Here is a 13522-nt window from a genome sequence, read left to right as displayed (position 1 = left end):
GTATGGGATAGCAATACAGCAGGAGGAATGAATGAGAATCATTTAAATGTGAGAAAATTGAGTAGATAATTACTTCCCAATAGTTATTATTCTTTGTAAGTCATTCTTGGTGCTATGAATGAAGATGCACTAAATTTGAATGAAAATGTTTTAGAAAAAGCTTTCAGGTCAATTAAAAGAATATCATAGTGTAGATTCTATGGACACAGAAGATGATAACAGTCTGTCACCTTCAAAGTTTCTATACGGTCTAACACTGGTGGGAAGGCCATGACTATTACTTAGATTCAAAAAATGAGCAGAATCTACAAATCTTAAATATTTTGTTGTGGAATAAGATTGTTATTCAGGAAATAATTTTATTTGATGATTAACGCAGAAACAATGATGGGAAATATTTCAAGGAAATACAACATTTAATCCTTGAATAATATTTAGTTGATTAGATATAAACCTTCCAGCTCACTGTAGGAGAAACCAGTTCCAGACTAAACTATTGTATTCTGTGAGGATAAAAATACCAGAGGGCCAAACTCTTGAAAAATGTTCTCTTCATATTCCTAGCCCTGTTTTAACACCCATCAGCTGTTTTATATCACCTTTTCCTGAGTTAGAAGTTTTGATTCTCTAAAAGTTATGAGCATTGAGACTAGTTCAGTTTAGGAAATCTAGTTGGCATGGACGAGTTGGGGCAAAGGGCCTGTTTCTGTGCTGTATGACTCTAGGAAAGAAAAGTTACAAATCTTGTATTTAAATGTTACCCTGCTGCAATAAAAATATTAATTCAACCACAACATTGTTGTAGGTCTTTCCTACTCTTTTTAATGCAACACCGGACCAAATTCTGGAATTTACCAATTGATACTGGAATACCATGAGAACTGATTGACAGTTCAGAATAGGGACAAGGATACATATTGCAATGCTCAATTATTTTATACACTGACTGAATCCTGCACTGCAACCGTTGGCCCAGAAAAAGCACAATTTTGGAAAAATTAAACTTCACAGTTTTATTTCTAAAAGAAAACCTGACTTTGCTTTTCCTTTTCTATTACTCTGTGGGAAGCAGCGAATCATACAAAGATACTGTTTCTGGCATTTCTTCCAGAATTTGCCCAGACAGTGTCAATAAGACATTTGATCTTAGCAGTGTCACAGCCAAGTTCAATCCTGTAACTGTCCTAATATTCACACAGCAGTATTTCCTCTAGAGCTCATGAAGTTCCATGCAGAATTGACAATTTGGCTGATTTCCCACATGCTCTGAGTTTCTGCCTCCACAACCCCACTGCCACCTGTCCATGTGTCTCCGAGGTTAATGGTTCAATATTTACTTCCCAGTTATCTCAACACAAATATTATCAACTGGATCATCAACAGACCTCTTGTAGATAAATTTTAAGGAGCATTCAGAGACTCTCAAATAAAGGGACAGGCTATCACTATAGTATCAGCAACTTGCACTTTTTGGCGCCCTCAATGATGTGAAAACATCTCAAGGTTCTTCTCAAGAAAACTATCAAACAAAATTTGACACCAAACCATGTAAAGTGGTATTAGAACAGGTGATGAAACGGTAGGTTTTGAAAGTATACCTAAATTAGAATTACAAATCATGTAACATCAGGTTATAGTCCAACAGGTTTGTTTGGAAGAACTACCTTTTGAAGTGCTGCTCCTTCATCAGCTGTCTGTGGAGCAAGATCATAAAACACAGAACTTATAGCAAAAGATTGTACTCTTTTGATTGTCTTATGTTCCTGCTCCACAGCTACCTGATGAAGGAGCAGCACTCCGAAAGCTAGTGTTTTCAAATAAACCTGTTGGACTGTAACCTGGTGTTGTGTGATTTTTTTTAAAATTTGTCCACCCCTGTCAAACACCAGCACCTCCACATCATGGCTACCTAAAGCAGGACAGCGAGACAGGGAGGCACAGAGAACTCACATAGAAAGAGCTTTGGGTAACTGAGGGCACAATCAAAAATGGCAGATTAAATAAAATCAGGGAGGGGCAAGTGACAGAATTGCAGGTAAAATAAAACTACCTTAACTTGATTTCAAAAATGAAACTATATATTCAATAAGCTTTGGAGGCCATAGAACATAGAATGTTCCAGTGTAGTAGGCCCTTCGGCCCGCGATGTTACGCTGACCTGTGAAATTAATATGACTCACTTCTAACCTATACCATTCCATTATTATCCATATATATATGTCCAATGCCCATTTAAATGACCTTAACGTCAGAGAGTCTACTACTGTTGCAGACAGGCCTTTTCAAGTCCCTACAATTCTGAGTAAATACACTACTTCTGACTTCTGTCCTAAATCTATCACTCCTCAATTTAAAGCTATGTCCCCTCATGTTAGCCTTAACTATCCGAGCAAAAAGGCTCTCACTGTCCACCCTATCTAACCCTCTGATTATCTTAAATGCCTCCATAAAGTCACCTGTCAACCTTCTTCTCTCCAAAGAAAACAGCCTCAGTTACCTCAGCCTTTCCTTGTAAGACCATTTTCCATACTAGGCAACGTCCTGCTATATCTCCTCTCAACTCTCTCCAAACTTCCACATCCTTCCTATAATTTGGTGACCAGAACTGTACACAATACTCCAGGTGCAGCCTTACCAATGTCTTGTATAATTGAAACATGACCTCGTGGCTTCAAAACTCAATCCCTCTACCAATAAACGGCAACACACCATATGCCTTCTTAACAACCCTATCAACCTGGGTGGCAACTTTCAGCGATTTATGCACCTGGACACTGAGATCTCTCTGTTCATCGACACTGCCAAGAACTTTACCATTAGCCCAGTACTCTGTTTTCTGTTATTTCTTCCAAAATGAATTACCTCACACTTTTCTGCATTAAACTCCATTTGCCATTTCTCCACCCAGCCCTGCAGATTATCTGTGTCTCGCTAGAACCTACAACATCCTTCGGCACTATCCACAACTCTATCTTAGTGTCATCCACAAATTTAGTAACTCATCCTACGCCAACATCCAGATCATTTACAAAATCCAAACTACTTGAACTACAGTATTCCCAGTCAATATTGGGGAAGTTAAAGTCCCCCATAACAACTATCCTGTTACTCTTACTCCTATCGAGAATCATCTTTGCTATCCTTTCCTCTACATCCCTGGAACAATTCGGAGACTTATAGAAAGCTCTCAACAGGGTGACCTCTCTTTTCCTGCTTCTAACTTCAGCCCAAACTACCTCAGTGGATGAGTCTTCAAACATTATCTCAGCTGCTGTAATTAACAATGCCACATCCTCTCTTTTACTATCTTCTCTGTTCTTACTGAGAATCGAAATCCCAGAATCTGCAGCAACCATTCCTATCCCTGCTCTAGCCCTGAAATGGCCACAACATTCCAGGTATCAGCTGCAAGTTCGCCCACCTTATTCCGGATGCTCCTGGCATTGAAGTACACACATTTCAACCCAACATCCTGATTGCCAGTGCCCTCTCGCGACCTTGTAACTTATCCCTGACCTCACTACCCTCAAACTTCTGTACACTGGAACTACAATTCAGCTTCCCATCCTCCTGCTGCATTAGTTTAAACCCTCCACCCCCCCACCCCTAAAGAGCATTAGCAAATGTCCCCACTCCCACCACCCCAGGATATTGGTACCCCTCTGGTTCAGGTGAAGACCATCCTATTTGTAGAGGTCCCACTTTCCCCAGAAAGAACTCCAATTATCCAAGAATCCAAAACATCCCTCCTGCACCATCCCTGCAGCCATGTATTCAGCTCAACTCTCTCCCTGTTCCTCGCTTCACAAGCACATGGCACAGGCAACAAACCAGAGATAACAACCCTGTTTGTTCTAGCTCTAAGCTTCCACTCTAGCTCCCTGAATTTCTGCCTTAGATCCCCACCTTTCTTCCTACCTATGTCATTGGTACCTATGTGGACCAAGACTTGGGACTGTCCCCCCTCCCTCTCAAAGATCCCAAAAACACGATCAGAGGCATCACACAATCTGGCACTTGGGAGGCAACACACCAACTGTGAGTCTCTCTCATTCCCACAGAACCTATCTGTCCCCCCCCCGACCCTCCAAACTATGTAGTCCCCAGTGACTACTGCTCTGGTCCTCTTCCCTTTTCCCTTCTGAGCAACAGGGACAGACTATGCAAAGTCAAGGTTATTGCCATGCCATGTCTTTGCCGAGGATGTAAAGAGCCAAATATATATTTTAACTGGTTCAAAGTGTTTCAAAGTACTGTTAGAGATTATTCAGATGATACTGTCATCTCAAAGAGCACAAGGTGCCATGCTTTCCATAATAGCTACTTTAAGTGACAATGTTACTTATCAGCAGCCAACCTCATGCAACTAAATAAAATCCTTCTCTGACTGTCTGTTTCTTCCTCTTGACAGTTGTCATTAAGAGACTCACCAAATCTTCAATGAAACCAAATTTAGCTGTTTGAAGTTTGGTAGTCACATTTTTTTAATAAAAATGATGTGGTGGACCACACATCCTCATATTAACTAGCCATAAATTTCAATGTGTAAACTGTTAAAATATTGATAATACTTGTCCTGTTATAAATAACACAAGTGATTACATTATCAGTTCACCAGAAAACAGAAACTTTCTTTTACAAATTGGGTTAATGATACCTTAGCCACAAAAGTATGCATCTTGTGCTCGCACAACATCACCACAAAATGCATTCAAGAAACGTTCAAAATACCAAAGAAATCAGAATGTTATGAAAAAACAGCATACAACAAACAAAAAAAGATGGAAAATGATTACAGGTCTTGCAGAATTCTTCTCTTTACTATCAATTCTTATTAATTTACTGACCCCTGTTTCTCACAGCTTGATTCCACAATATCTTGTCCAAGTCATCGATCCATGCTTGCTTTATCTCTGGAGTTGGAGCATGAAAGATATAAGTATCCCGGGATTTCTGCCTTCTGAACCAGATTTCAAAACACAGCCCGCTTTCTCCAGAATTGTGTGTCATTCCAATTTCAGATGTCTGCAATGCAAAATCATGGCATATTACACAATGGGTCAATATTACTTCAATCGATTGCATGGTGATGCATTTTAGTTTGCTTTGTACTCTACTACATGGAAACTTATGCAGTACCTGTCCATCTCCTAAACAGAATGAACATGTGTTATATTTTTTGTACATCTCTAACACAATGATACATTTTCCTAACAGGTAAAATGAAGAAACATTTTGCATTTAGCATACATCAACAAACTCCAGAAATCACAATCAAGGTGTCACATTTCAATGCCATTTGTTTTTACAATTGCAAAACAACTGTTGCTCGAATTATCAGCAATTTATTTTCATGCTTAGTCCTTTGGATCAGGAGCCAGACCTTTAGAAGCTCTTGCAGTAGTCCCCTAATTGCCCTTGGATTTCTCCATTATAGTGAAGTGCCCAGAGAGTGAGCGAAGAGCAGACTGGACAAAGCTCTCTTTTAGCATCTAAATGTCAGAATTGTGTTCCAAACCTTAAATGAGCAATGGTAAAGTGCACATATTGATTAACACATATTCCTGACAATATGTAGCTGCATTTAATCAATATACAGGACAGTAGAATGCTAATAAGCACTTCATTTTGTCAGACATAAAGCAATTTGAGATCCAATTTGATCCAAGTTATGATTGGACTTCACTGTAACAATTCATCCAATTACTACAGTAACAGATCAAAGGATATTCCACATTTCATCCTAAAATTATTTTCATTAGTCAATGCTAATGTACAACAGTTTGTATAATTGTTTACTTTGTTAAGAGCTTTTAACCTCAAACAAAACTTTATTTGCATGGTTTTGTCCATCTCCATCTAGCTGTGTTCATCTGAGGAGAAAGCAAATGACCTATGTCTACACTGCAGGTGAGATCAAAGTTAAAATGTTCTGTTCACAGTATAGTGCCAACATACATCTTTTTTAACATATTAAGCAATGAACTCTGGGACAGCAGATTCCATTCCTAGTTTTCACTGAAAAGATAGGGAATGGAGCAACTTGTCAGAATTCTAGCTTAGTTCCAAATGTTGGAAGAAGTTGAAAGAAACTCACAGATAGATACAAGTTGTGTGTTAACATGGATGGCAATGTGGTGTGAAATAGAATTCAGAAGTCATGCTTTGTTGCACACGGATTTCAACCTTAGAGTGATGGATGTTTTCCTCCTACACTTCCAAACTGTAAACTGAGACTGACAAATCTACAAAGTTCCATGAGCAAAAATAATTAAACTTTGACTAGGTATATTTGCTGAACAATGACATTTGTGACTGTTAAGGGAGACAACTGCAGCTCAGAAAAAAATAACACTTTGAGCATTTCATGTCAAGGCCCAACATATGATGTGTTATTGTGAAAAGTATACAAAAAATCTGTTGCTTTGCAGAGCACAGTGTGCCTCAGGCTGTGTAATTACACACCATTTTGCAACAGATGTAAAACAAGCTTCAAAAATTGAGAAAGTTAATGATTGATCAACTGCCTGAAATGAATCTTACAGTCTGTGTTTAACCCATGGCTGTACCCTAATATTTACTGAACAGAAACCAAGGGCTGAATCTTACAGATTTTCTGGCCAAGTGCAAGTCACTTCAGGTTGTTGAGGGGGAGCCTTGCTATGAGGCCGAATGAATTTTCTGGCTGAATCTTAGCAAACCTACTGCAGTAATTTCCATTCATGCTGCTCTTATATGTGTCAAGTCCAATATCTGCCCCATCTTATCACATGCCAGCAACTCATTCCTCACCGGTATCCAAGAATTGATTGACATCCTTGACACAGGAGCTATCTTTGCCTGGACACACACTGTCCAGCCATAGATGTCCTCTACAGTTGCTGACATTTGCCCTCAGAGAGACAGGCATGAGGTAACTGGTGTCCCACATTGATGACATGGGCATTCATCTCATGTAGGACAGAGTGGTATGCAAGTGGGACCTCCTCCTCCCCCAGGACAAAGAATGCCATGCCAGTCCGGTCTGAGGGTTGCCACTTGGGTTAAAGAAGTCTCAAGAATTCCTGATTCCTGAAGAAGGGCTCATGCCCGAAACGTCGACTCTCCTGCTCCTTGGATGCTGCCTGACCTGCTGTGCTTTTCCAGCTACACATTTTCAGCAGTTAATGAAGTCTCACCCATCTGCAGAAAGGCCCAGCAACATAGGAAGGAAGTCAATGGCCTTCTTCACTCCACCAGCATGAAGTGCCACCATCTTCCCTTCATGACCAGACATTCCTTCCATATCTGCTCCTGTACCCAGGCCCCGTCACTCTTGCTCATGCTCAAGCTATTGCCGGCTCACACCACCATTCACCCTGCATACCCACTATGCTGCCTATTGACTCGCTCAGGACATTGCCCCTCACCTGTGCCAATTTTAATAGCCATGCCATCCACTTTCATCTTCTGAAAACCTGCGTTATTGTCATTCCAGGAGGAGAACAGACAGAAAGAATAAAGACATATGGTGCACTGCCCATCATTCTGCTTTTCACTCTTTTGAGAAGTGAACCCTGATTCGGACTGCCTAGGGTTGCCCCTGGCGTGGTACTGGAGGCTGCCCTTGGCTTGTGGTGTGAGGATCCCCCAAGGCTATCCCTTGTTACTTGTTGGTAACTGTGAACAGCTTCCTGGCATTGTTCCTGCATTAAGCAGTATGGTAAGACAGCAATGATATGAGCCCCTTTATCAATCTCTATCCTGCATATGTTCAATGACTGAGCTATTACAATCCTCTGAGGCAGAGCAGTCAAAAGATGCACGATACCCTGAGTGAAGAAATTCCTCTTCAGCCAGTCCTTGAATGGCTTGCCCTTATTTTGTGACTGTGTCCCCTAGTTCAAGAGCACTTCCAGCCTCATCTCCATCCTCATCCCCATTCCCCTCCCCATCCCATCCCCCTCCCTCCCTATCCCCATCCCCATCCCATCCCACCTCCCCCCCAACCCCACCCCTCCCCTCCCCTCAGCGAGGGGAAACCACTTTTCTCCATCCACGCCATCAAACCTTTTATGAAATGCACACAGTTAAATCAGCTCATTCTGCAGTGCACTCTCCCTCCCTGCTCACAGGACAATCCTGTCATCCTCAGGAGTTAGTTGGGTTAGTTGTTCTGTACTCCCTCTATGGCAAATGTATCCTCTCTTACGTTCGGAGACCATAAGTGCACACCATACTCCAGGTACATCTCACTAAAATGCTGTAAAGTTGGAGTAAGATACTTTTACTCCTGTTGCAAATCTTCTTGCAGTAAAAGCCAACAAGCCATTTGAATTCATTTCTGTTGCACCTGGAAGTTAGCTTTCAGTAGCTCCATAAACAAAATCACTTGGATCCTGTGGACACCAACACTGCCCAATCACTCAATATTTAAGAAATACTTGTTTCCTCTGGCCCTCCAACCAAAGTGGATGACCTCACACTTATCCACGTCATATTCCATCTGTCATGCATTCAACCCTAACCTGTTTAAAGTCTCTTTGCATCAGCCTCACAACTCACATATTCACCTGCTTTTGTGTCATCTGCAAACTTGGAACTATTATATTCTGTCCCCACATCAAACACATTGCTATACTAATGGTGTCGAACCTGGGCATTGAAATATATAAACATGAGATCAGAAGTACCTTTATGAAATCATAACTTTGCTTGTTCAATCAGGATTTCATACTAACACATTAAGAAAGCTACTCATAAATTTTAGTTGGATAATTTTACAATATCTTTATAGTGTTTGAAAGGGAACTTCAAATGTTTTCCCAGTTATCACATTCAAATCTTCCAAGCTGAGCCTTTGATAGGTTTTGTCAAATCTGTTTCCTTACCATAACACAGAGTAGTGGAGAAAATTCAAAGACTAGAAACTGCTCATTTATACCTTGAAGGACTGTTTATAAATGTAGATGTCATTGCTTCCTTCTATCTTTCTGGTCTTGCTGAAGAGTATAAGATCTTCAAAAAGGAAGACATGTCTAAACCACTTCCTTCGTCCACACCATACGACAAATTCATCTTGACGTAACAACTGGCCCTGCTCCTTCAGGTTCACCTAGAAACAAGATCATTGTCATTAATCTTCCAATTTCCCCTGTTCCTCGCTTCAGGAATCGATTACTTAAAGTTGACAGTGAAGCTATTTCATTGTAAATGCTACGTTTTTTTTCAATTTGAGTTTAAACTGAATCAACCATCTTAAATTTGGATAAAATGGAAAGGGTGATATGATTTTAAAATGACTTCTGGCAAGTTTGAAAATGCATAAAGATGTGCTCAGTGTATCAGGCTGTTGTCATGAGCCTAACATGGAAACTTAATTATGATAAATGAAATTGAGCTTTTGGAGTTTACTTTGGATCAATGATCAGGCACAGGTTCTCATGTGAAATATATAACACAAAGGTCGCAGCTGTACATTCTGGTTTGTGCTGGATTAGTTGATGTCAGTTGGGATACACCTCAAAAGAGTAATCAGTTAGGATCTTCACTTTTGATCACTACTGATTGGACACAATTGAGATCTCCCAGAGTGGCTCCTATCAACAGGCTCTAAGTAATGGGCAATGCCTCTAGTGGTAACAGTGGATGAACAACCACAATTATGCAGCAGAGAGCCAACAAATATGGTGGAGGCTTGGCCACTAATGCACTGAGACTAGAAGGGAGTTTCCAATCCTGCCATTAGCTGGTCAAGTGTAACTTCATGGCGCTATGTTTAACCAACACGTGGACATAGCTGCAGTGATTACAATGCAGCAACTGCAGAGATGGAGAGAAATTTAACTTGTGAACAACTCTCCAGAGTTCATCTCCTTTAACGTGGCTTTTGGCATCCAGCAGGGTGTTACATCTGATGTGGCAATGCTTATGCTATTGCTCATAAGATGCAAACCTAGCTATTGGATAAAATAGAACTGAAGAGACTACAATGAGGTTCAAGGCTTACCCAGGTACAGTGTAGGAAGAGGGTCAATGACCAGGGGAACACAGTGTCATTAAAATATGACAGTTGCTCTCATGAGGGCAATGTGCAATGATCTCTGTGAGGAGAGAGAGTAAACAGGTGAGCCATTGCCTCACAAGATGTGGATGCATATGGGAGAGATGTTGCAAACTCTTAGGGAACATGGTGGTACTGCTGCCTCATAGCACCAGGGACCTGGGTTCAATTCCAGCCTCAGGTGACTTCTGTGTGAAGTTTGAACATTTTCTCCTTGCCTACATAGGTTTTGTCCGGGTGCTCTGGTTTCCTCCTATAACCCAAAGATGTGCAGGTTAGATGAATTGACCATGCTAAATTGCCCAAAGTGTCAGGGCAAATGTAGAGTAATAGAGATGGGAAATGGGTCTGAGTGTGGATTTGCTGGGACAAATGGCCTGTTTCCACACTGTAGGGATTCTGTGATTATTGTTTCCATTTCTATACAATTGTTGAGAGAGTACATGAGTGGCCTGATGGTCCCATTACTTTTCAAAGCAATGTATGCTGACAAATGGGTTTAGCTGGTCATTAATGGAAAAAGAATTGGCAAACATCAGCAGACAACAGCAAAGCCAGATTGAGATGTACCTGACATGAAGAAGGTTATATTTGCTGCGGAGGATGTTGGAGCTGACTAGACAGGAGGAGAGGACCAGCAGTCACAGACAGGAAAGCTGGACTGCAGAGAGAATGGCTGAGAATCCTGGGATTGTATTCATTGGAGTTCAGAAGATTAAGGGGAGACTTAATAGAGACATACAGGATAATACATGGCTTGGAAAGGGTGGACGCTAGGAAGTTGTTTCCATTAGGCGAGGAGAGTAGGACCCGTGGACACAGCCTTAGAATTAGAGGGGGTCAATTCAGAACAGAAATGCAGAGACATTTCTTCAGCCAGAGGGTGGTGGGCCTGTGAAATTCATTGCCACGGATTGCAGTGAAGGCCGGGATGCTAAATGTCTTCAAGGCAGAAATTGATAGACTCTTGTTGTCTCGAGGAATTAAGGGCTACGGGGAGAACGCTGGTAAGTGGAGTTGAAATGCCCATCAGCCATGATTGAATAGTGGAGTGGACTCGATGGGCCGAATGGCCTTACTTCCACTCCTATGTCTTATGGTCTTATGGTCTTATGGAGATGTAAGTGAGGAGCCCAGGAGTGTGGCTCCTCCAGGTTAGTGGTCAGTGAAGCCTCTGTCTTCTGCTGTGAGGCATTGACAATGTTGAACAGAAGAGGATTCTCTCAGTGCACAGTGTGGAGCTCTTCTGAAGTGGACAGTCTGCTCAACCATCGCCCCTGTATATTCACCATACACTTCTCAGGTGGCCCTTGTGGGCTGCCTTACTAGGGACAACAACCAGGTTTCAAACGGATCACCCCTGTCACCCAGGGTCCATCTCAACAGGCATGCCGGGGTCCAAAGAGCTGCAGGACATGGCACGGGGTGAGGAATATGTGCATCTCCACATATTCCTTTGGAACTGAGTTCACGGCTGGGGAGTATGCCTTCTGTGGTTACAATTGAATGCAAATGGATTTGAAGCCATTACGGTTCATACACAAGGCAGGCTCGTGCCAAGGAAGCCCGGTTTACCACATGCAGGTAATCACTGACCCTCCCCTGTAACTGTGGGAAACCTGTGAGGGTCTGGGCTCCTTGGGTCTATGCTGCATCACATAATCTCTCCAACCCATTTTAAACAGAGCATGTGTCTCCTCTTTGATGCAGCAACGAGCAGTTGCCTGGGAGATGCTGAACAAGTGGAGCTTTGGAAGGAGCTGCTGGCACTGAAGCTTAACATCACTGTTACTTTCAAAGCAACAGACATTAGTGGGGGGTGGCAAGGTTCCAACCCCGGGGCCTCAAATCTTCTTGCAGCAGTGTACACGGTATGCCACCATCACTGCTGATGTTGTCTCTCTGATATTTGGTAGTTATGTGAGTTGAGACCAGTATACTTGACAATGGGTTTTGTCTGACTGTCCATCTATACCATTGCCAGCATTTGGACCAGCCATTATTTGAGCTTCTGGATCCAATGCTAACCTCCCTTTTACTCTGCCACAGGTCCTAAGAGACTTTTCTAAGGAAAGATTACAAAACTTCACTATTCTAAAATGAAGCTAAGCTTACATCGCACTCCTGTATGTCGTCCATTGCAAGTAAGTCATTCCCATGCCGAAGCTGGAAGCACACAACCTTGTGAGCTTCCTTGAGTTCCTTGCACTCTTTCTCCTGGGCTGCACTGCACTCTTTGAACATGTCCCTTAAGAGTAAATTGTATTTGCTGATTCTCTGAATAGGTTTCAGTAGGTAGGATGCCAGGTCCATCTTATCACCCAATTCTAGTTGTTTGGTCTGTGACAAGAAAAAGGAGATGAGTTTAAAACATTTCATTGCTGATGTTGCTAGTACAGTACTTCAGAAGGAATCTTGAAGTCTGTCTTACCTCTGTCTTAACTGATGTTACTAATACCAAGCCAGTGAATTTTGCAATGGTTATAACTTTCTTAAGCTTGACAATGACATAACTGCAAACTAATTTCATTATAATCTTTTAAAAGCAGTGGAGTGGTACTGACGAATGGTACGCTCATTTCCTGTCTTAGAAATCTACATTGTACCCCTGTAATGACAAAACACATCTACACATACCAGTGTCAGTGGTGCCAACCTACAGATTTCCCTGGGTTTTGGATAGCCAATGAAATCAGGCAAGGCATCGTTTTTTTAACTGGGAAAATGCAGTCTAATTTCTAATGGATTGAGATTCACACAAATACTTCCCTAAATTCTTGCTTAGTTGATCAGGCACTATTGTATTGCCCTCAGTATCCACTATGCCAAACAGTTGCTCTGAATAAGTCAGCCACAGAGAAGCTAAATTACATGGAGAGAGTTGGTTTCTGGTCTATCTTCTCTTTCTCAATGGGACCAGGGAATGGGCAGACAGGGACACTGCTATTGTCGTCTGCAGCTCAGTGAGCACTTTCATGTGCCTTAGACCACAAAGCAATCCGATCTTCTGTCTTAGTCTTATGGCTGGATGATCAAATAGTCCCAAGAGTTTCCCATTTAGAGCAGGGTTTTGCAAATTTCCCCTGCTCATTCAATATAGAAACAACATGTAGTATTCAAGAAGTGGTCACATTACTGGCATAAATCAGATGCACAGCACCAGAGGAAGTGGTATCTGTGCACAGTCATCTTTCACCGCATTGCTGAGGGGAAATTGTTAACAGACATAATACCACAACTTCACAGCAAGAGTGCAAAACTCACTTTCATTTTCAAAAAATCCAGATTTCAAACATCCAGGATTTGTAGTTTAGTTAAGCCTCCCACAATGATGTTTGCCACCTCTTTTGATAAACATAGTACAATAATCTTCCTTGTAAAATAAGTTGTTCAAAGGGTATTGGAGAGATGGGTAAGTGGAGTCAAGACATGATCAGACCTTGTCAAATGTCAGAGCAGGTTCAAGTAGCCAAATGGCCT

At 41.7% G+C, this 13522-nt stretch overlaps 1 protein-coding gene across 3 annotated transcripts in view; it reads right to left on the bottom strand.

Annotated features, from left to right (window-relative positions):
* The window catches only part of LOC132822896 (pleckstrin homology domain-containing family G member 4B-like), a 180499-nt gene that overhangs the window by 17539 nt on the left and 149438 nt on the right, over nt 1–13522 (bottom strand). For all 3 annotated transcript variants that reach the window (XM_060836289.1, XM_060836290.1, XM_060836291.1), the window contains exons 17-19: nt 12158–12382; nt 8924–9094; nt 4848–5025 (exon numbers count right to left, since the gene is read on the bottom strand). In XM_060836289.1, the coding sequence (XP_060692272.1) occupies nt 4848–5025; nt 8924–9094; nt 12158–12382 (574 nt within the window). The remainder of the gene's footprint in view (nt 1–4847; nt 5026–8923; nt 9095–12157; nt 12383–13522) is intronic.

This window comes from Hemiscyllium ocellatum, chromosome 15 (assembly GCF_020745735.1).
Source record: "Hemiscyllium ocellatum isolate sHemOce1 chromosome 15, sHemOce1.pat.X.cur, whole genome shotgun sequence".
Lineage (NCBI taxonomy): Eukaryota > Metazoa > Chordata > Chondrichthyes > Orectolobiformes > Hemiscylliidae > Hemiscyllium > Hemiscyllium ocellatum.
The sequence above is the reverse complement of the archived record's forward strand: the minus strand, read 5'-3'. Positions and strand labels throughout refer to the sequence as shown.